Here is a 24,163-nt window from a genome sequence, read left to right as displayed (position 1 = left end):
CGCTAGTAATAAACAAATAAAATGTAGAGTGATTGTTTGTCTGTCTGTCTAATTGAAGTATGTATCTAATTGAAGTATGTATTTGCTTTCCAGGCCCCAGCGGTGTTTGCCTCAGTGATGCTGCTAAAAATCTTCGGTCGCAAGAAAGTTTGCATCACATTCTACACACTGGGCGGCGTGTGTGTACTCGCCTTAGGTTTCGTGCCCAAGGTCTTCTGGATGACCTTGACTTTGGGCTGCATTGGAGCTATATGCGTGACGATTACCACCACCAGTCTGCATATTTACACATCGGAGTTATTCCCGACGGTGGTGCGTAACATGGGGATGGGAGCATGTTCGACGAGCATGCGCGTGGGTTCAATGATCGCGCCGTTCGTGGCGGATTTGTCAAAGACGGCGCCGTGGATGCCGACCGTCGTGTTCGGGCTGGCGCCGCTGGTGGGCGCGCTGGTGTGTCTGCTGCTGCCCGAGACCAAGGGCACCGCGCTGCCTGACAGCATCAGAGACGTTGAGGACAGCGCCTAATGCTGGATATAGACTAACTGCACCGAGTCCTCGTCTGCGCGGTACAGATAAGCCGACTAAAGACCAAATGTGACGAGTTCGTTTACGCGGTACAGATAAGACGACATGAATGAATGAGTGAATGAATAAATGAAGAGTGCGCTTGCCATTCATCATGGTATTAAAGATGTTAGACCGATACCAAAACTATCCTTATACAAACCTCATTGAATTCTCGTCTGCACGGTATAGAGTGCCGGGTATAACGTTATGAATTACCTTCATTTAACTTCACAACATATTTGAATGCTTTTTTAACGGACGTTAAATAACTCTCGTGTGAATGAGGGCTAATAGATGTTAGACAGTGACAATAATTCAAAGACAAACCGCGTCGAATGCTCGTCTCTACTACGGCTCAGGGTTGTAGGATATGACGACATGAATGAATAAAATTAATGAATTAATGAAGACTATATCTATAAGATGGTGTTATGCGTGTAACCAATGATTATTTTATACTAAAGATATATTACGTGCCTACAAAATCACCGCAAAAGTGATCTGAATTTAGCGACTCCAATGAGCGCACACATGCACAATTTTGTGTTTAATTACTTTATATATATGTCTATATATAATTTTTACACTTCTTAAACACAACTCGACATTTTAAACAATATTATGTGTTTAAGTATTATGTGTTTAAATAACTTTCGTTGTTCAATAAGCGACTAAATGAAATTAAGACAATTATTCACATTATTGTCCGTCTCAGTTTTGATGCGCCAGTGCCCTATCTATAGTATAAATATCGTTGCGTGTAGCCAGCAAATGAGAGAGATTGAACGAGACGAAGTGGACACACACACTGTCGAGTTATAAAAGCAATGTTACAGAATAACGCTACTGAATACGAATCTCTCGCATAAAGTCTCTCTTTCCTACCTAAAAACTGTGGAGCGGGTACAGTCAACAATAGTTCAATGGTCGGGCATCAAACCCATGGCCTTACGGTGATGAGACTTGCACCTGCGGAGCTATTAGCAATTATTATTTTATAATGTTTAAATACCTACATAAGCTGATGATACTTATTTGACGTTTACTTACTTGACTTGTATTTAAATAATTAGGAATATTTATAGTTATTTAAATCAATACACAAACATATTGTAAATGAGAATGTAATCACTTAATTTTGTTGTTCATTAAAATTATAACATTTTGAGTTTAATTTCCCTCGTTTTAAGGTTTCCTCACTCTTCCTAAGAATATTTTTTTTTAATTATTAATAATGAAATTAAATGGCTACTCACGTTAAGCCAGAATGTGCTTAACTAGTTTTAAATTAATCTCCATTATATTGTTATTATAATAAAGGCTTCTCCTTTAAATGGGACATAAAAAAAGCTTACAATACCTACCTGATAGTCGTCTCGCACTCACTCTACCAACTTCTTAAGCTCTTATAAAGATTTCAGTTCAGTTAGCATTTTCGAATTCAATGTGGTTGATCGTAGAGAGCAACATTTCAAATGAGAGATGGTAGAGATTATATTATCTATACTTGATATTATAAAAGCGAAAGTAAGTTAGTCTGTCTGTCTGTCTGTTACCTTTTCACGGCTAAACGGCTGAATCGATCAAGATGAAATTTTGTTATAATGGTAAATGGAGCCTTGAAGCAAAATATAGGGTACTTTTTGACCCTAAAATAAAAATAGAAGGGGGTGAAATAGGGGTTGAACGTTTGTATTCATTTTTAGAGTTACAGTTTTAAAAATTTGTACATAAATCTTAAAAAAATACGTAATATAATGTGATTCAAGATTTTTAAAATTCATACCCTAAAGAGGTTGAATGGGGGATGAAATTTTACATTACCGTGTCATATCAGGGAGACAGAATCAAGACCGGGAGCCGCAGCAGAAAAAGCTGAAACCGGTAAGTGGCTCAAGTATGCCTCTCTGACAGAGAGTTACATATTTGTACCTTTTGCCGTGGAGACCCTTGGGCCATGGAGTCGCAGTGCCAAAAAATTTTTCCGTACTATTTCACCGCGGCTTGTTGCCTCGACTGGTGACAGAAGGGCTGGCTCATTTTTTGCGCAAAGGATCAGCCTGGCTGTCCAGCGCGGAAATGCAGCCAGTATTCTTGCCACCATTCCACGTGGCATGATTTGTATAGTTATTAGGATAAGTTAGCTTAAGTTCCTTATTGTATTCTTTCTCACATTGATTAAAGATATAAATTTTTCATTTCGAATTCTATAATATGATTGATGGTAGAGATAATAATATATAATGATTTCAGATGAGGTTGTGATTTATAAATCTTTGCATTTTCCTGATAACATTCAGCAAGCAGAAACTTGCATAGTTATTTTTTCAAATTTGTCACGTTTCGTACGAAAATTGCAAAGGTAAAAAAAGATAATTGTAGTAAATATTTAGTAAACCCAAGTTAACAGACGTGAACAATTAGATCTGAGTAACTCTTTTTTTTCTTTTACTAATGTGTTATACTATACAGGGATACAAATTAAAAGCATATCGTCAATAATTATTTATTTACAATATCAATATCATTTATATACAAAGTTATGTCTAAAAATCTAAATAACAATAATCTTATCTAAAACTATAAACAATCAAAAAATATTTCTGCTGGCCTATTCACTATTTTGGTCTTTATTATCAACCTATTGAAGTGGACAACAAACTGTCATCTATGATATCCACCGTAACGTAAGCACCGGATGACGTTGTTATTTGTAACATATTATGTGGATGACTTTTTGTCAATTGATTTGTTTTTTATTTTGATGGATTGATAATACAGACCAAAATAAGAAATAGGTCAACAGGGCAGCCTATTATAATTTATATGCATCATCAACAAATTGTACTTTTGCATATGTATGAATCATCTAGTTTTGTCTGTCAACCCATATTCGGCTCACTGCTGAGCTCGAGTTTCCTCTTAGAATGAAAGGGGTTAAGTCCACCACGTTGGCCCAATGCGGATTGGCAGACTTCACACACGCAGATAATTAAGAAAATTCTTTAGTATGTAGGTTTCCTCACGGTGTTTTTCCTTCTCCTTCGCATTCTTCACTCATTCATTCATGTCGCCTTATCTGTACCGCGCAGACAAGTGCTCACTGCAATTAGTCTATGCACAGCATTAGGCGCTGTCCTCAACATCTCAGATGCTATCTAGCAGCGGGGTGCCTTAGTCTCGTTTCTCATTCATTCCTTCTTTCAATCACTCATTCATTCATAACGTCATACCCGGCAACCTATATCGCGCAGAATTCAATTGTTTTTTAAAAAAAAAAAGAATATTTGCCATATTTTTTATAATATGACCAATATTCCTATTCCCCTCCGACTAGTAGGGAAAGACTGTGCTAATAGTGGGTACGACAATAATAGACCAACGGGGCGGGTATCGAACCACCACCCCTCGGTGATGAGTCCAACCACTCCTACCGTTGAGCTATTGAGGCTTAGATCATCAATGCGTTTTGTCTATAGATAGTCTTGGTATCTGTCTAACATCTTTAATACTATGATGAGTGGCAGGCGCATTCATCATTCATTCATTCATGTCGCCTTATCTGTACCGAGCAGACGAAGACTCGCTGCAATTAGGCTATACACAGCATTAAGCGCTGTCCTCAACATCTCTGATGCTGTCCGGCAGCGGAGTGCCCTTGGTCTAGTTTCTCATTCATTCCTTCTTTCATTCATCCATTCATAACGTCATACCCGGCAATCTATACCGCGCAGAATTTAATGAGTTTTGTCTATAGATGGATTTGGTATCTGTCTAACATCTTTAATACTATGATGAGTGGCTGACGCATTCATCATTCATTCATTCACCCATTAATTCACTCATTCATTTCACTCATTCATTCACTCATTCATTCACTACAAGTAAGACATGAGGTCTTACTTGTACCGTGCAGACGATTACTCGCTGCATACCCAGCATTAGGCGCTGTCCTCAACGTCTCTGATGCTGTCAGGCAGCGCGGTGCCCTTGGTCTCGGGCAGCAGCAGACACACCAGCGCGCCCACCAGCGGCGCTAGCCCGAACACGACGGTCGGCATCCACGGCGCCGTCTTTGACAAATCCGCCACGAACGGCGCGATCATCGAGCCGACGCGCATGCTCGTCGAACATGCTCCCATGCCCATGTTACGCACCACCGTCGGGAACAACTCTGATGTATAAATATAGATACAGGTACATACTATGGATACGCAGCTGACTCCTATGCATCCTAATGTTAAGGTGATCCAGAAAGTGTCGGGAACAACGCCGAGGGTCAACACGCAGAGCCCTCCGAGAGCGAGGAATGTCACTACCGCGGCTTTGCGTCCGATGTGTTTCAGCAGCCAGACGGAAGTCAGGATTGCTGGTACCTGAAAAATATTGGAAAATTTATAATCATTTTAATTTGGGAAAACGATACAGGCATATTCATAGCTTTAAATAACTTCCACCTATTGTTTCTTTATTTTTTTGGTTTCTTTTTTTTATTAGGCCAAATCTTGAACCAATAGCCAATCAATTGAAATCAATGCGCAATTAGCTAATCAAAATAAATAATTTGCGGAGAAGAATACGAATTGGTCATGTCCACCGTACTTTTACTTTTACGAGGGCAAAAACGACAGTAATCAACTCTGGCTATAAGTCCTTAATTATTAATATTGAATTTACGTTAAAAAATAATTTGAAAGTTACCTAATTAGATTTCTTTCTTTAATACATACTTAACCGGAAAACGACTGAAACTTTATTTTATTTAGTATCGACTTGCGCTTGATGGCTGGAGGAAAGCAATGATGAAGTCTTGATTGGAGCGCTTGCCTAAAAGATGCCTATTCACTCTTGCCTTGTATATACACAAATCATAAGTGTTAGGGAAGACAGAAGCCGTACAGAAGGGCATTCCATATCTGCGCTGTTTTTATTAGAAACTAGCCGACGTCGCGCGGATTCCGCTTGGTTCCTGTTCCCGTAAGAATACGGAGATAATATATAGCCTATAGCCTTCCTCGATAAATGGGTTATCTAACACTGAAAGAACTTTTCAAATCGGACCAGTAGTTCTTGAGATTAGCACATTCAACCAAACATACATACAAACTCTTCAGCTTTATAATATTAGTATAGATGTCGAGTCGACTGGACATCACCAACAAAACGATGCCAATTCTAAGGAACTTCTAAATGGGCATTGCACAGCAACCAATAATACCCACCTACTTCAATGAAATACAAACCTGTATAGCACCAACGGTTGCTACAGTGAGGAAAGGGTCTGGACTGGTCTGGCTGACATACTGATTGAAGCCATAGTACGTGAAGCCAGCGATCATCCAAAGGGTGGTGGATGCAGCAGTTTTGAGGACGAGGCCCGGTCTGATTAGATCTCCATAGTTCGGCTTTGTATCTGTAGACTTATCTTTAATGTCTTCGGACATCTTTTTCAGTGTCTCCTCTATTTTTTCTGTGGGCAGACCATTCCTGAAACATTTAATATTATAATCAAAACCTTAATTATAAAACATAGTTGGTTTGGTTTGTTACAGCATTTATATCTCCAGAATTTATTAATGAATATGGATGATTTTTTGGAATAGCAACTTTTATTATTAGTTAAGTATGAAGTCTGAAATACTTATAGAAAACATTGGGACAAAAAGCGCACAGGGCTGAAATCGATTAAAATATGTATTAAAAAGTCATAAAAAGTCATAAAGTCATTATTTGTTCATACAAAAATTCTAACTTTTTGTATGAACAAATAATACGGGGACAATATATAGCCTATTTGCCTTCCTCGATAAATGGGCTATCTAACACTGAAAGAATTTTTCAAATCGGACCAGTAGTTCCGGAGATTAGCGCGTTCAATCAAACAAACAAACTCTTCAGCTTTATAATGTTAGTAAAGATGTCTAGTCGACTGGACATCACCAACAAAACGATGCCAATTCTAATGGAAAAACTTCTACATGGGCATTGCACAGCAACCAATAATACCCACCTACTTCAATGAAATAAACTGGAAGTTGTTAGCCGTTTTTTACACCATTTAACTACACAAAAAGACATTTTTACGGAGCTCCCATTCGCTGCCCGCGAGTATTTTATCGAAAAACCCGTCTGCGTTGAAGAAGCCTGACAGTCAGGGAATGCGGTTTTAATCTTCCGTTGTGAGCCATTTGAAAAATCTTTATATTCCTCTATCGCGCAGAGCATGATATTGTGTTCGCATATTGCCCTTAGTTTACTTTATATTTTTTTACATGTCACGTAACGGATACGATGGGCGACCGGTCGTCCATTTAGGAGTCAAGTGGTTAACCGACGAACACGGTTACAACTATACGATACATCGATTCTATAAAGACAGTTTTTGTTATCGCATCGTTGATCATTATACTTACATTTCCGCGGCTCTGCTCACAATCTTGGTCGCTTCCTCCACCTTGCCCACGCTCACCAACCATCGCGGGGACTCCGACAACAGGAAGAAGTACCCCAGATATATCAGCGGAGGCACCGCCATCGCCAAGCTATATGTATTCCAATTTCTGTAGAAGTATGCGAAAGCTGGTATCGTTATGTGCCCCACAAGGAATGGTATTTGAAAGAGACAACCGCATATCTCTCTGTACTTCGGCCCAACTGTTTCCATTACAATGACGAAAGAGATGACCATAGTTCCAGATGTTGCTATCCCCAAGAAGAATCTGAGGATCGCGAAGGTTATGTAGTCTTTGGGAAATGAGACGGCGAATCCCATTACTATTACTGAAGTTATAGATGCCAGAAAGGTGTATTTTCTGCCGTATCTGAAAAGAAAATTTTAGAAATTACATTTTTACTTCAACATCGAAACTATTTGACAATCTCTCTGGTGCAAACGATGGTCAAGGGTTCGATTACCAGCTTGGATTTTATCTCATCATCATTATCAGCCGATCGATAGGCCTCTTAGACCTCCAAGCACAAGGGTTTCAAGCCGCCAGCATCCAGCGGCTCCCTGCAACCCGCTTGATATCCTCGGTCTACCTAGAATTTTATCTATCATCATCATTATCAACCCATATTCGGCTCACTGCTGAGCTTGAGTCTCCTCTCAGAATGGGAGAGGTTAGGGCAATAGTCTACCACGCTGGCCCAATGCGGATTGGCAGACTTCACACACGCAGAGAATACAGAAAATTCTCTGGTGTGCAGGTTTCCTCACAATGTTTTCCCTTCACCGTTTAAGACACGTGATATTAATTTCTTAAAATGCACACAACTGAAAAGTTGGAGGTGCATGTCCCGGATCAGATTCAAACCCACGCCCTCCGTAATCGGAGGCCGAGGTCTTATCCACTGGGCTATTATGGTTCTATACTAATACTTTATTATTAAGAGCCACAAAAGCTCAGACATAAAGAACTTAAGCTATTTTATATTCGTGGGCTGCTGGCTATTTACTAAATACTTATGTTTAAAAATTAAGTCGAATACTTTAAACTCATACGTCATTTGTATGACAGTTAGGTTAGGTACCTATCACAACTTTTAGCAGTCGCGTCGTTAACTCGTTACGCAAGTAATTTAAATAATAGACGCCTAACTGCAGTTAATATCTTAATTACAATACAATTCAGTATAATTAACGCGAAAATTGAGATTTAGAGCATAAATTATGTTTTAAAGCAAGCACTTTTACTCTTTTGCCATGTAATGCCTTGTTTTATTTACAACTAGCGGACTTCCGCGACTTCGTCCGCGTGGTTTTTAGTTTTTCACAAATTCTTAGGCTAACATGGATTTTTCCGGGATAAAAAGTAAGTGTTAATCCTTAATACCAAATATATATCTCAATACCAAATTTCAGCTAATTCGGTTCAGTAGTCGAGGCGTGAAAGAGTAACAAACATTCATATCACCAAAATCATCAGTTTTCGCAAATCTCGGGAGACCACGGATTATTTCGGGATTAAAAGCCTATCTGTTAATCCAGAGTAAAGTCTATTTCTATTCCAAATTTCAGCCAAATCGCTTCAGTAGTAGCGGCGTTAAAGAGTAACAAACATCCAAACTTCCATACAAACTTTCGCGTTTATAATATTAAGTAGGACTATCAAATGTTAGTGACTACATTCGGATTCAATTTAGTTAATTTATGATATTTTTTTACCAATAAATTTAATGAAACAAGGTTAGTTGGTAATTTCGGAGATTAACGTAGACCGACAACAATACGAACTTACTTATTTATGTCTTGTGTCTTTTTCGTAATAAATTGCAATAATAAGTGATTCGTAAAATGTAAAATTCTTTATATATCCGACAATTAGGTTTAAAGATTTAGTGCGTCCAAACAAACTGACAAACATACAATTAAAATCGATAGTTTTGATACAGATTATACGATTGTATTGTGTATTAAATAATTTTCGCTAACACACATTTTAGCTAATTATAATTAACACAATATTTTCAAAGAAACAATGCAGTAATGCATTTAAACTTGTTGTTCGGAAAAAATTGCGATTACTTTTATTGACCAATTTCCACGGATTTTGTTTGCCCTAATTCCAAAAAGAAACACAAAATTAAAAATAAATTCCAAAGGAACTAATTTTAGAACAAAAAAGAATTTGGTAATTTCACACTTTTATTAGTTCTGAATTTCATAGATTTATTGTGTCAACTACCTCGTTGATCTCGGTTACTCTATATGGCTTCGAATCACAAAGTCCTGGGTTCGAGTAGGTTCGAGTAGTGGCTTTAAAATACTGAGCTTTTTTTATTCTAGTATAATTTAGCCCTTGACTGCAATCTCACCTGATGGTAAGTGATGATGCAATCTAAGATGGAAGCGGATTGTTAGGCATAGGATGAAAATCCACATTTCCATTTCGATTTCTACATCGTACCGGAACGCTAAATCGCTTGGCGGTACTTCTTTGCCGGTATGTAGGTAACTAGCCATACGTTGGCTGAAGCCTCTCACCAGCCAGACAGACCAATTAGCCCAGCCGGGAATCGAACCCAGGACCTCTTCTTGTAAATCCACCGCGCATACATGGTGGGTACTATAATATCCCTTCTATACCTAATGACACAGACATTTTTATTACATTTTATATTTCGGTAACAATGCGATTTTTTTTTTTTGTATATCTTTACTGTGGTAGGACTAAAAAAAACATTGGAATTTTCTATGGAATATAAGTGAATGAATGAAATAGCTCTGTAATCTGCCGCCTGTTTAGCCTTTTTTTTTTTTTTACAAGTTAACCCTTGACTACAATCTCACCTGATGGTAAGTGATGATGCAGTCTAAGATGGAAGCGGGCTAACTTGTTAGGAGGAGGATGAAAATCCACACCCCTTTCGGTTTCTACACGGCATCGTACCGGAACGCTAAATCGCTTGGCGGTACGTCTTTGCCGGTAGGGTGGTAACTAGCCACGGCCGAAGCCTCTCACCAGCCAGACCTGAACAAGTTAAGAAAATCTCAGCCTACTGGTAAATCCACCACTGCATAGGCCTGTTTCTGTTGTGGCCTATTTTAAAGGCCATAACGATCAATTGTGGCAAAAAGTTCACCGGGTCAGTTACGTAGTATTGCATAAGTATCAAAGTATCATAGTTCACAGGAGGTTTGAGAAGCTTTCTATTACTTCCTACTTAGAACTCACTCGACCTCAAATACCTTTAAGTTCTACGCACTTACAGTCGCGTGGTTGCTCAAGGCTTAACTAAAATGCCAACACTTTCACAACTATGCATTATTATAATTTAAAATTCTATGCATTAGTAATTAAAAACCAAATTGAAACTATTTAAATAAATGTTTGGCTGAGGTTATTTCGAATTCACAGCTGTCTAAGAATAAAATAAATCTATCTATACCTACATATAATAGGAAATATATTTCCAAAATTATCAGGCTGATGCCAAAAATGCAATTAGTAAAATGTTTGTCTGTCTGTCTGTATGTTCGTCATAGAAACAAAAACTACTCGACGGATTTTAACGAAACTTGGTACAATTATTTTTCATACTATATGGTTATGGTTTTCGTATTGGTAAAGCTATAAGCTAACTTTATATAAAGTAAGTACTCGGACCAAGATTCAATGTACGCCTGCAAAACGTAAACGTTATCGTAAAATCTGCCTATTATAATAATTGAGATTTTTTTTAAACTATACTAATATTATAAAGAGGTAAAGTTTGTGGTGATTTAGGGAACAGATTTTAAAAATTTTATTACCACTAGACAGCCACATTATTTGTGAGTGTCATAGACTATATTTTATCCCCGTATTCTCACGGGAACGGGAACTACGCGGATGAAACCGCGGCTAGTACTATATTATGTTTTATAACGAAATTTTTGTCGATAGTGCCTGTGTTAGTAAGTCTCATAATTTTTGACTTACGGAGTGATGTACGTCTGTTAGACGTGTTAACATTGTAATAGGTAGATGTTTATAGGGTTAAAAATGCGTTGGAACTTGGAGTTTTAGAGATAGTTTTAGAATTTCGAATTCGTCTCTATCTTACTCCATCTACAGTATTATGTTAGACAGAGAGGCATACAGATAAATTCGGGACTCAAAACTGTCGAAAAAAGCATCATTACAGAATGGTGCTAGTGACCTTCTGTGAACATAATTTTTGTATACATTTTCATGTTCAGTGCAGTTTAAGAGGTGGGATCTTATATATTTTAGGCAAATCTTATCGTAAGATCTGGTAATGTTGGCTTATCATTATTTATCTTCATCTTGAAATATCCGCTTTTATTTATAAAATATTTTATTTATATGATATGAGTATTATATAATGCACAAGTATTATTTTCATTCAAGTGCCTGCTGGGTAACTAGCTATTGTCCACGACTTCGTCCGTGAAAAATTATAATAGTTAGGCAAGTGTACTATTTTTAGGGTTTACTCCTTAAGAATCAATTTTTTAAGTGTGAAAAAAATATGGGCAGCTAAATTCGATGAACGAATGACCGCATTACGATTTTTGTGCGCAACCTATTCTGCGCACCTTTCACTAAGGCGTAGTATTGGGACGTATATAGTGTATGCTGTGGGGCAACATACACTTATTTTTTTTGGTTCTCCATACAAACTATTGACTCCTATTATCAACCCATATTCCGCTGACTGCTGAGCTCGAGTTTCCTCTCAGAATGAGAGGGGTTAGGCCAATAGTCCACCACGTTGGCCCAATGGGGATTGGCAGATTTCACACACGCAGAGAATTAAGAAAAAACTCTGGCATGCAGGTTTCCTCACGATGTTTGCCTTCACCGTTTGAGACACGTGATATTTAATTTCTTAAAATGCACACAACTGAAAAGTTGGAGGTAATTCCGAATCCAATTCAATTGTCTAGTAGGTATACCAAACTTATAAATATTGCAGTAGATACTATATTGTTTATGTATCTAAAAACTGTTAAAGCATAACTTGTAAAGAGTTTTTTGTGTACCTTTTTTAAAAACAAGACTATAAAAAAATAATAACATTGTTTTTGTTGATTTGTTTACAACCAATAAGGTTGTAATCAAATCAACAATAAAAAATAATAAAAACTCCTGCGTCGGAAAACTCGTGGTAGATTTTGATCAGCAATTTGGTTTTAAATTATACAATACAACAAATCTTGATGGTGTTTTATACTTATGAGCTACAAAAACTGGTACATAAGTAGTTAACAAGTAATTACTTGTTACAAGTCAATATTGTATTGTATCTCGAACATGGACTTAGACCGCAGTCCGCGATTATACGTAATTTTTGCACCAAACTGTATGCGTCTATTTATTATAGGTATGACGCATCCAATAATAAGTACCTACAAGTATCTTACCAGGGGCGTAGCTAGCGCCGTGTCAACCGTATCAATGATACTGCAGGCTACAGGGGGCCCTTGCGTGTAAATGCAAAAATTGTAAAAAAAAACATACATACAGCCGAACGTAAAACCTCCTCCTTTTTGGAAGTCGGTTAAAATATAGGTAATCCATCAATCTCTTGTTTTCCCTGGTCAAGCGTGCGCCCAAAAGTTAGGAACATCCTACACAGGGGTGTAGCTACAGGGGGACTACAGGGCCCTTAAGTGTAAAAGCAAAAATTTGTAAAATTAAAACCACAATTGCACTCAGTCTGATGCTTCCCGAGGAAATCATACGCTTTGATTCCGTCCATCGCCCGCATATCATGGGAGTGTTATCAACGATCTTGCTAGACTATAGTACACACCATGAAACATACCATGTTTGACATAATACCTCAGGAAGACAAAAACATATTCGTATCGTATCGGCTGCCATTGGTCGATTATGTATTTTTCTCTTCACGATATACCTATGTCGTGGCGCGCATCGTAGGCTTCCTGGTCAAACCAAGACTGATAGTTGTTAAACAGCAAGATAAGCAAGACCCTTCAGTAGAAGGATCTCTATAGCAGTATAAATAACGCATACCAGCGCCCACTGCGTGATGATCGTGTTCTGGAACGGCTTGTCAGTTCTACGGTACCTGTCGGAGAGGAAGCCGAACATGACGCTGCCGAGCAGCACGCCCAGCTGCAGCACCATCTGCGCGAAGCTCGCCATCCACGTGCGCTCGCAGACCAGCGCCCACTGCGTGATGATCGTGTTCTGGAACGGCTTGTCAGTTCAACGGTACCTGTCGGAGAGGAAGCCGAACATGACGCTGCCGAGCAGCACGCCCAGCTGCAGCACCATCTGCGCGAAGCTCGCCATCCACGTGCGCTCGCAGACCAGCGCCCACTGCGTGATGATCGTGTTCTGGAACGGCTTGTCAGTTCTACGGTACCTGTCGGAGAGGAAGCCGAACATGACGCTGCCGAGCAGCACGCCCAGCTGCAGCACCATCTGCGCGAAGCTCGCCATCCACGTGCGCTCGCAGACCAGCGCCCACTGCGTGATGATCGTGTTCTGGAACGGCTTGTCAGTTCAACGGTACCTGTCGGAGAGGAAGCCGAACATGACGCTGCCGAGCAGCACGCCCAGCTGCAGCACCATCTGCGCGAAGCTCGCCATCCACGTGCGCTCGCAGACCAGCGCCCACTGCGTGATGATCGTGTTCTGGAACGGCTTGTCAGTTCAACGGTACCTGTCGGAGAGGAAGCCGAACATGACGCTGCCGAGCAGCACGCCCAGCTGCAGCACCATCTGCGCGAAGCTCGCCATCCACGTGCGCTCGCAGACCAGCGCCCACTGCGTGATGATCGTGTTCTGGAACGGCTTGTCAGTTCCACGGTACCTGTCGGAGAGGAAGCCGAACATGACGCTGCCGAGCAGCACGCCCAGCTGCAGCACCATCTGCGCGAAGCTCGCCATCCACGTGCGCTCGCAGACCAGCGCCCACTGCGTGATGATCGTGTTCTGGAACGGCTTGTCAGTTCAACGGTACCTGTCGGAGAGGAAGCCGAACATGACGCTGCCGAGCAGCACGCCCAGCTGCAGCACCATCTGCGCGAAGCTCGCCATCCACGTGCGCTCGCAGACCAGCGCCCACTGCGTGATGATCGTGTTCTGGAACGGCTTGTCAGTTCCACGGTACCTGTCGGAGAGGAAGCCGAACATGACGCTGCCGAGCAGCACGCCCAGCTGCAGCACCATCTGCGCGAAGCTCGCCATCCACGTGCGCTCGCAGACCAGCGCCCACTGCGTGATGATCGTGTTCTGGAACGGCGCGCTGTCGTACGCGTAACGCGCGCACTGCGCGTAGCACGTGCCGTTCTCTCCCACGCGGCTCGAGTTGTCGCCGAAGTCCTGGCACCAGAACACCAGGTTCGGCGTCAGGAAGATGATGGCCATCTGCACCCAGCCCGACGACAGCTTCACGAGCGACACCGTCGCTATCACTATGCATTGCCATTTCCCGAACTGTCCGATCAAATTCGCCAATGGATCATCCTTCTTTATTTGTGTGGATTGCACCGGAATTATTCTTTGCACCATTTTGATGTTTTATTTGGTCGGTAAATTATGCAGCTATTGAGTTAAGAAGAGAGCATTGTTGCGTTGGTATCTGTAATGATAAAAAATAATACTACCTTTAGCGGACTTAGCGGGTTACATAAATAACAAAACCAATGTCGAACTAAAAGTTCTAATTCGTAACATTTGTCAGGACAACTTAATTAACAAATCAAAATGTTTTTCAAAATAACACCCTAGAATTGCAGAGAATGATCTTGAATGGAGTCACGCACTTGTGTACGTTGTCTGTAGGGTTAAGGGCCTTTTCAACTCAAGTCACTCTCCCCACCTATCCCATGTAACCCATAAAGAATCACACAAAAAATGTGGACGGCTCGAACGCCACGACAATACTGAAGTCGTTCCCGCCAACCGATTGTTACCCCTCTCTAACTCCCCACTTGATTTTTTTTTAAACACAGTAAACGTAGTAAAGTAACTCATAATTCTAGGTGAGTTCTAATCTCAAAAATGCTATGTTTGTATAGATAACTTTGTATAAAAATAACAATGAATAAACAACCAAAGTTCCGTATATAACTATAAATGTAGGTAGTTCAAATATCATAAGATATGCACACACTTGTGCACCAGACAGGTTATATGATAAAGCTAATCCTTATCACTTTACATTTGTGTCAATATAATAATATCATAATTATGTTACTTATGTATGTTACTTACGGGTTCGAGTCCCGTGTTGGACTGTGAAATAAAGATGTATTACACCGCCGTGCCTCAGAGATTACGTTATGCTGTTGGTCCGGGACATTATCATTAGCCAGTTACTTATAGTGTTAAAAGACCTAGTTAAAAACCTTATGCACGCTGTTTTGATAATGTTTGTTTAAAAATCAAAACATAACCCTAAAACCCGTCAGCGCTCATTGAAGCAGCGTGGAAGGTCCAAGCTTCGTATCTCCTGTTTTATAAGAAAGGAGAAAAGGAGATATTTGTGTGTATATTTGTATTTGGCTGTTTACGATGTTAATAACGTAGAAAACGGCAGAGATTTATATTGATAGAATATTGACAAAGGTTTCAATTTCTCCTTCATAGAAACATGACCTTCCTTCAATTAAAAATATCCTGGCTGAGTTTGTTGTGGGCTCTTTACTTCATATGTTTAATTCTTAAGTCTTCGACTTCAATCATGACATAATTTGATGTTTGACGACGTGCTTGTAAACTAAGCCTACTGGAAATAAATGAATTTTAACTTTGACAAGGATTTAACGATTTCTTTTTATTTCTTCTACAAATAAATACGTTGCCTAAATGATAGAGGTTCGTAGAGTCTAGCGTTAAACTTTAATTTGACCATCGATTAATGGTGGCATCCACAGATCCCCACTGTTGTGACGCATCGCATCTAACGGATTTTAGTATTCTTTGTATAGAAAGTCCACTGATCCGCATCGTAACGATCGCATCGAACGGATTTTATCTACCTATCGTAAAATTAAAAATCCGTATAATGCGATGCCTCCGATACGTACAATGTTGATTTGTGGACGTCTACCATAAATGGTAGAGGAAAGTAGCGTCATGCGATAGACATTACTTTGAATAGCTTGTTTTTCGTAATAAAACTTTGAATTTCGAACAAATCACTTCCTATGTGTTATACTTTATGATACTTTTTATCCCTATGTCTCTCTATTTTCTTAAAATCGAACCCAGAACCAAACATACAAAAGCAATTTTATCTGCGACAGAGGTCGTCAAACTTTATGTGTGACGAACTAATGACGTCATGTTAGATACCGATAGACGCCATATTTCGTTCAAGGTGATATTTTTAGGTTAAAATTGCATAAATTTGCAACTTTATTAACTCAGATTTGGATTTTTTACAAGTATAATTACCATTTGCGTCTTCAATTTTGGAATTTTAATAATCCAAATTGAAATTAATCTTATTTCATAAGTAAATAACGGTCATTTGATTAATGTTTTGTCCTCGAAACTGAATTCTATTATCTATACCTCTTCTATTTAAAAATTTTGATACAACATATTTTCATTTATAATGTTATAATTTTCGTGTGGTTTTCACTAAATGACTGAGTGTTTTTAACTGAATGTCTGAGTGATTCATTTGGAAGATATAATATATATATAATTCATCAAGAAAAACAATTTTTTACGAGTAACAGAAGTAAAAGAAAATTTTACGCGCGTTTTGTGTTTCCCATAGGTATCCATAGATGATCTCAGACATCTATACTTACTAATATTATAAAGCTGAAGAGTTTGTTTGAACGTGCTAATCTCAGGAAATACTGGTCTGATTTCAAAAATTCTTTCAGTTTTAGATAACCCATTTATCGAGGAACGCTATAGACTATATATTATCTCTATATTCCTAAGGGCACGGGAACCACGCAGGTGAAACCGCGCGGCGTCAGCTAGTAATATTATATTCCTATTTTACAATTTGAATAAGAATGCTATGATAATATTATGCAAAAAATTAATTCAGTTGCGTATTCGCATAAATAAGGTCTCGGGCGATATATAAATTTTGAACCCAAGGTCACACCACCAAAAGGGGCTTTTTAACCGACTTCCAAAAAAATCTGTTCAAAACATGGTATTATGAGTGGAAGTGACCTTGGTGATGATATCTCTCATCACCGAGAAGTCGTGGTTCGATATCCGAGCGCTGTACTATTTTCAAACCCACTTTTATCCTGATTCCTAATCTAGTCTTTTCAAGTGGTAAAACGAGTAAAAATCATTTGAGATCTTTTAGTCAGGTTATTGATTAACTCAGCTACTACAATCAAGAATTTTCGTTAATAAAAAAGTTGAACGTCTCATCGAGTTGAAGCTACTCACGGAAAATTAACTTGATAGTAGTCAGAATTTACAAGATGGAGGTCCTGGGGATTGAGGTTTTTCTTAATTGTTCCAGATCTGGCTGGTGGGAGGCTTCGGCCGTGGCTAGTAACCACCCTACCGGCAAAGACGTACCGCCAAGCGCTTTAGCGTTCCAGTACGATGTCGTGTAGAAACCGAAAGGGGTGTGGATTTTCATCCTTCTCCTAACAAGTTAGCCCGCTTCCATCTTAGATTGTAGCTAACTTGTAAATAATAAAAAAAAAACCGTTCAGGGCGATTAAAGTTACAAAATCCATGTATGACGGAATTGTTACCCTTTAAAAGTTATATATATAGCTGCATGTAATGTTTTGTCAAGGGTTTCCATGCAGACGAAGTCGCAGGCGTCCGCTAGTAGTTAATGTCTATACAATTTTACGATCCTGTTTATGCCAACGACTTTCCTAAAAGGACATCAAACGCTTATGTAAGCTTGCAACTGGTTGGAGTAATTGGTACACCACCGGTTACTTCAATTAAGTTATTTTAATATCACAGATTAAAGATTAATAGGCAGATAGAGCGCACAGAACACTCTATATACAAAAGTCAAAAACGAATACATTCTCGAGTCAGTACGAATCGAAGCGTCGCATCAGTAATTTTCCATATTATTCAAGAAAAATGGAGTCATATATGTTTTTAAATATTTTAAAAACTGTTCACAAAAATAAAAGAACTAAGATGGAGTATTTTTATTGGTATTCATTGATTATTATATTAATTTACGCAATTGTTGTTAGTGTTAAATTTTAAAATACAAATTATAAAAAAGGTTTGTATTTGCGGATGTCAAGGCTCACTCTGGATCATCTTTATTCTGTGATTGATAAGTAGTTTTGTCGCATGTTTTCACCTAACTACCGGAGAAGAGAAGAAACCTATAAGTAGTACATTCATCAGTATAATTTCCATATCATCCTAATGGAAGAGGGGTTTTGGAGTCACAATTACACTACTCCCAGTGGCGGTAACATGCAACCAAGTGAAGAGAAATAGACAAAAATATCATCCAATAGCGGTGGAGTTGTCCCAGTCCCATCTCTTTCGTCCCAGCGCAACGAAAGAGATAACGGTGTTTCCGGTTGTACCTCCATTAATTGCATTTTGTCTATTTCTCATAACGATCTCTGAGCTGAGGCAGCGTCCGATTCAGCTGAATGACTTCATATTATATTAAGTACTAGCGGACGCCCGCGACTTCGTCCGCGTGGAATTCAGTTTTTCACAGATCCCGCGGTAACCATGGATTTTTCCGGGATGAAAGTAGCCTATGTGTTAATCCAGAGTAAAATCTATTTCCATTCGAAATTTCAAATCGCTTCAATAGCCGCAGCGCGAAGGAGGAACAATACAATACTTACACACTTACACACAAACTTTCGCCTTTAGAATATTAGTGTGATTAGTGTGAAGTGTGATGGTGTGATAGACAGACTAACTATGTAAATTCTGAAATATATATTTTTTTTTTATTATTCTTTACAAGTTAGCCCTTGACTACAATCTCACCGGATGGTAAGTGATGATGCAGTCTAAGATGGAAACGGGCTAACTTGTTAGGAGGAGGATGAAAATCCACACTCGATTTCTACGCGACATCATACCGGAACGCTAAATCGCTTGGCGGTACGTCTTTGCCGGTAGGGTGGTAACTAGCCACGGCCGAAGCCTTCCACCAGCTAGACCTGGACCAATTAAGAAAATCTCAATCTGCCCAGCCGGGGATCGAACCCAGGGCCTCCGTTTTGTAAATCCACCGCGCATACCACTGCGCCACGGAGGCCGTCGAATTTAAGTGTCTTTAAGTAGTTTGTAAGCTCTGTAAGTTTGTCAATTTTTTTTTGGCTGAATATAGGATTTTATTATTATGACCATGGGTTTTAGCTAAAGCTATGCTACTAAGTCTTAATATTTTTTTTTATTCTCTACAAGTTAGCCCTTGACTACAATCACACCTGATAGTAAGTGATGATGCAATCTAAGATGGCAGCGGGCTAACTTGTTAGGAGGAGGATGAAAATCCACACTCCTATCAGTTTCTACACGACATCGTACCGGAACGCTAAATCGCTTGGCGATACCTCCTTGTCGGTAGGGTGGTAACTAGCCGCGGCCGAAGCCTCTCACCAGCCAAATACATATATTTCGCGATCTTGACCCGCCCTGTTGCGCAAGTCGGTTACGTTAGAGCACTTTATACAGCATCTTAAGGTTACGTTACTATGTAAGGCATTGTAGAGAGTGATGTAAGTTTTGTGTTTATGGTAATATTGTGAGTTACTGTTAACTGGCGGACGCCTGCGACTTCGTCCACAACAGTGACGAGAATACGGTTGCTGATCAGGGTATGCACTAGTTAGACAAATTAACTAAACTGCAAAAGTCTGCATTTGATAAAAATTAAGAAAAAAAAATGTTAGCCGTCACTAGTGGCCCGGCAAATGTGAAACATCGATATTATATTATATTGGCCCTGAAACATAAGATGATTTTTTTAACTCGTATATTTTATGGTGCCTACAAAATGAAATAAACGAATAAAAAAATTAAACCCTAGTATAGTTAAATAGGTCTTTGAAAGATATGCGGGGTCAGATACCTACATATTGTCGATGTAGGAATCCGTTTGTAAAATATTAAGCTTTTAAAAGCTAATTTTTGTTAGAGCCTGGTGTCCCCATCCTCTACCGGCTAAATAGTTGGATACATGACAAAAATCACGAGAGTAGAATATATAACGAAATCACATGGAAAACTATAACAGTTAAGTAACAATGACTGAGTAATGTCGACCAACTTAAAAAAACGTAATTGGAATTCGAAACTTACATACTAATTCCGTTGATAATTCAAAAATAAAGTTGTCATTAAGATAACTAGAAACCTGAAATATGGTAGAGGTATGTATATATATTTATTACTTCTACAAAGTGATAAAAAGAAAATTAGAAAAAAAAATTTTGGGTTCCTTCCCTTCCCATGCAAAGTGAGGATGAATTTTTTATCGTCTATCCCATGGTGTAAAAAGCTCATTATTCGCAGTGGATACGTTCTCTAAATGTGTCGCGAATACAGAAACCGTGAATATGGAATGGTATTTTATATGGGATTATAAGGGATACGTTCTTGGGTGACAAAATAAATAACAAATATATAAAAAAAAAAAACAATTAATTGAAGTTATTTACTAATAACTATTATCTTCAGTCTTAGTTTAGGTTTGTGACTTGTGAAACTATTTTTTGCTTGACATTTTTTAAAAGCTTCTTTATATTCAGAGTAATTCTGAATATAAAGAACCATTTTAACCATCCATTCGCAATTTCGGCAATAGGTATTTGCAAGTTAAAGTTCAGCACATTTTACGTGAGTTTCGTCAGTCAGATCCGCGAATAACGAAATATTTAGCGAAATAGGAATTGGGACGCAATTTTTTAATCTGCGAATAGTGAAAATGTGAATAAAGGAAGCGTAAATAAGTTGCTTTTACTGTACTTTAGTGAAGTATATTAAAGTGCTAACTTATTCTACAGAACACTACACTGCGCGTGGCCCGACATACACTTGGCCGGTTTTTTTAAGACTGTCTAGGGGTGGTTTCCTCCGTTTTTGTTAGATGGTCGGAGCCCAATCAAGTTTTGAAACCGCTGCGATAAATGTTTGGCGACTGGAAACATGATTTCCCATTATTATTATTGCTAAGAAAATTTAGTATTTGAAATAAAAACTTCGGTCTAAGAATTATTAGAAGAATAAAATCTTTAAAAAAAACAACCAAGTTCAAAATCACAAAAATAAACTAAAAACCGAAAATAACAGCGCATGTTCTACCTAATCACTATGAAGGTGGTGCCAATCCAGTGGAGTATTAATAAAATAAAGCCGTTTTTGAAAGAACTGTCTGAAAATCCTAAAACATCATGATAAAAACGGCTTGATTTAATACATCACAGTGTTGGCACCGCCTTCAAAGTTATCAGGAGATCCTTTCTGATCCAAAGCCATATAAGCCATCCACTGCACCTACGGAGTAGTTAAATATGCCAACATATAATTACAATGTTCAATGATTGACGTGTTAAGTAGGTCTGAAGATATAGGTATACGTAATACGGGGTCATTGGACTATGAATGAGTTGTTTAATGAATATCGATGTACGTAGAATCGGCACAGTAAAAATTTTTTTGAACAAATAAATCATAACTTAACAAAGATATTATTTAATTAAAATATGTACCTTCCAAAATGATTTTTTTTGAAGATTATGTCAGTAGGTATAATTTTAGAAATTATACTATATATATAATCATATTTATATTTCAAAGTTATTTCGCAATTATATAAAATATTTACTTTTTATTTTGAAGCAAAATATGCTTAATTATTAATTTATCTATCGTATAAAAACTATAAGCTATCATCATACTTCTACGAAGCTCGCACTTATCCAATAACAGCTTGACAGGTTTTCAGGCAATAAGGCGCCAGCCAAACTCTCCAATGAGATCCGTTATATTTCGGGATACAATAATCCGTTGTTTTTCGTCGTCATCAACCCATGTTCGGCTCACTGCTGAGCTTTCCTCACAATGTTTTCCTTCACCATTTGAGACACGTGATATTTAATATCTTAAAATGCACACAACTGAAAAGTTGGAGGTGCATGCCCCGGACCGAATTCGAACCCACACCCTCCGGAATCGGAGGCAGAGGTCATATCCAGTAGTTTTTGAGCCTATTCATTACAAACAAACAAACATACAAACAAAGTTTTCCTCTTTATAATATTAGTATAGAAGTATAGATACGTAATAAGCCACAATGTCCTACAAATTGCGTGGTACATTATCTCGTTCCGACGCTCTGAAATTTTCATTTCCTGGTAACTCAGTTAGCTACCAGAATCAAGATATTTCGTAAATAAAAAAGTTAATCGTCTCATCGAGATCTAGGGATCCCTAACTATTACTGTGAACTCCTAGGAAAACTCGGACTTTGCGATGATCATTTCTCCACCTCGCGATTCGCGTCCAAGTTGCCGGTAGGTAAATTAAAAGCAGGCATCTCACCGAAGTGAAACATGTAGTTCCCGTGCCCATGACAATAGGCTGTGACACTCACAAATAACTTAGCTTTCTAGTGGTGAAAGGATTTGCAAAATCGGTTGAGTAGATCCAGAGATAACCCAGTAGAACACAACAAACTTTGCGTCTTTATAATATTAGTATAAAGACGCTTTGTTGTCCTGTTTTGTCAGGAATCAGGAGTACAAAATGTTCTAGGGATCCCTCACTATAAGGAAATAAATATAATAAATACTTACATTAAATAAAAATATTATACTATGAATTAAATTCAATATTTTAACTGGCGCGTCTCTTCGCGGCAATGCACAACACAAACACTGAATCTGTACTTTGTGTTCAACTGCAAGTTACATGTGAAATATGTATTCAGACGTATTGCGAAACTGCCGGTTCAGTAAACTTGCAAGCTCTATCTAAGTTCTACACTACATACGATTATATATGACGCCGACGCTCCTGGCAGCGTTAATAATTAGAATTTTTAAAATTTTTAAGTAAGGCCAAAAGCTTAATTTCGTTTATTTATTGAGAAAAGTTCATTTTGAGTCGTCAATACCTTGTTTTGTTTATGTTTTTTTACAAATAAGAGTGATAGCAGCAAATTTGTTTTTTTAAAACTAAAGGTATGAAGATGCTTGACGTGAAAGTCTGAGTCCACGATAAATTCAGCTAGGGTTCTTTTTGTTGTTACCATTTCTCAATTTTGTACGCTTTGTAGGCAGCCACTTATGCTTATAATGCAATTAACTTCAAGCTTTTTCATTTTATTTTATTCGTTAGTGTAACTTTAAGCATTGACAATATGAGCATATTATGTATATGCATATAATAATTATGAAACAAACCAAGCATTTGACCATTTAAATATTTTTTTTCCTCCATTAAAATAATTATAATTCCAATATTCAAAATTATAAAATTACTAAAATCATAGTACACAAATCATGCGACGATGATACTGATCTCATAAAAAGAAGTCCTAAACTTCTTCATATAGAAAGTTTTCCAGTATCACCTATGGTTTTATTAAATAATTATTAATATACAGTAATAAAAAATGTTAAATACTTACAGGATTTAAAATCAAGTGTAGGTATATCTAATTAGGTTATGTTCCAGTGTTATATCAATATATCACAAAAGTAAACAACGAAAATTATTTATGAGAAATTGAATATTATTATTAAATTGTCCTTTTTCACACGCGTCTAGTCGAGGCAAACTACTACACAAATACTGAGGAAATTGTATCTCAAAGTTGTCAATCGGTCAGTGTATGCTGCGTGCGAAACGACAATTCGGATATATTGCAAAATTTCCGCCCCAATAAACTTGCAAGCTTTCGCGTCGAGGCTCTACTGTAGGATTAAATGAAAATAGAAAGTATATCCATATTAGGGTTGCAACCACCATTTTTACAGTGATGTAATTTTTTTCTGTCATAAATCTATAATAATAATCATCACCATCATCATCATGACCCGATGGACAAGTCTTTTGCTTTATGTAGGCCATTTGATATCCAAGCACCAATTTTTACTGACATCCGTCAAAAGAAAGGACATGTCCCAATTTTGTATGAAGGCTGGGCCTTTATTCCG

General features: G+C 38.2%; 2 protein-coding genes across 2 annotated transcripts in view; one reads left to right on the top strand and one right to left on the bottom strand.

Annotated features, from left to right (window-relative positions):
• The window catches only part of LOC112057721 (organic cation transporter protein), an 8,705-nt gene extending 6,961 nt beyond the window's left edge, over positions 1 to 1,744 (top strand). Inside the window, exon 5 of the mRNA XM_024098255.2 lies at positions 94 to 1,744. Coding sequence (XP_023954023.1) covers positions 94 to 528 — 435 coding nt within the window. The 3' untranslated portion in view covers positions 529 to 1,744. The remainder of the gene's footprint in view (positions 1 to 93) is intronic.
• Positions 1,745 to 3,060: 1,316 nt separating this feature from the next.
• Positions 3,061 to 23,781, bottom strand: LOC112057722 (solute carrier family 22 member 6-A). The gene is made up of 5 exons (XM_052888356.1): positions 23,635 to 23,781; positions 14,164 to 14,634; positions 6,984 to 7,391; positions 5,814 to 6,057; positions 3,061 to 4,946 (listed from the first exon to the last, which is right to left on the bottom strand). The coding sequence occupies exons 2-5, from the start codon at positions 14,562 to 14,564 to the stop codon at positions 4,512 to 4,514; spliced, it is 1,488 nt and encodes a 495-aa protein (XP_052744316.1). The 5' UTR covers positions 14,565 to 14,634; positions 23,635 to 23,781; the 3' UTR covers positions 3,061 to 4,511.
• Positions 23,782 to 24,163: the final 382 nt, after the last annotated feature.

Source organism: Bicyclus anynana, chromosome 22 (assembly GCF_947172395.1).
Source record: "Bicyclus anynana chromosome 22, ilBicAnyn1.1, whole genome shotgun sequence".
In the NCBI taxonomy this organism is placed as follows: domain Eukaryota; kingdom Metazoa; phylum Arthropoda; class Insecta; order Lepidoptera; family Nymphalidae; genus Bicyclus; species Bicyclus anynana.
Note: the sequence above shows the minus strand (reverse complement) of the source record. Positions and strands in the feature narration are given on the sequence as shown.

Excerpts from the sequence above, each read along its gene's own strand:
- LOC112057722 (XM_052888356.1), bottom strand. The coding sequence starts at position 14,564 with ATGGTGCAAAGAATAATTCCGGTGCAATCCACACAAATAAAGAAGGAT. Across the intron at positions 7,392-14,163 it reads TTCGGCTTCCTCTCCGACAG|ATACGGCAGAAAATACACCT; the intron begins GTACCGTGGAAC and ends TTTTCTTTTCAG. Across the intron at positions 4,947-5,813 it reads CAACCGTTGGTGCTATACAG|GTACCAGCAATCCTGACTTC; the intron begins GTTTGTATTTCA and ends AATATTTTTCAG.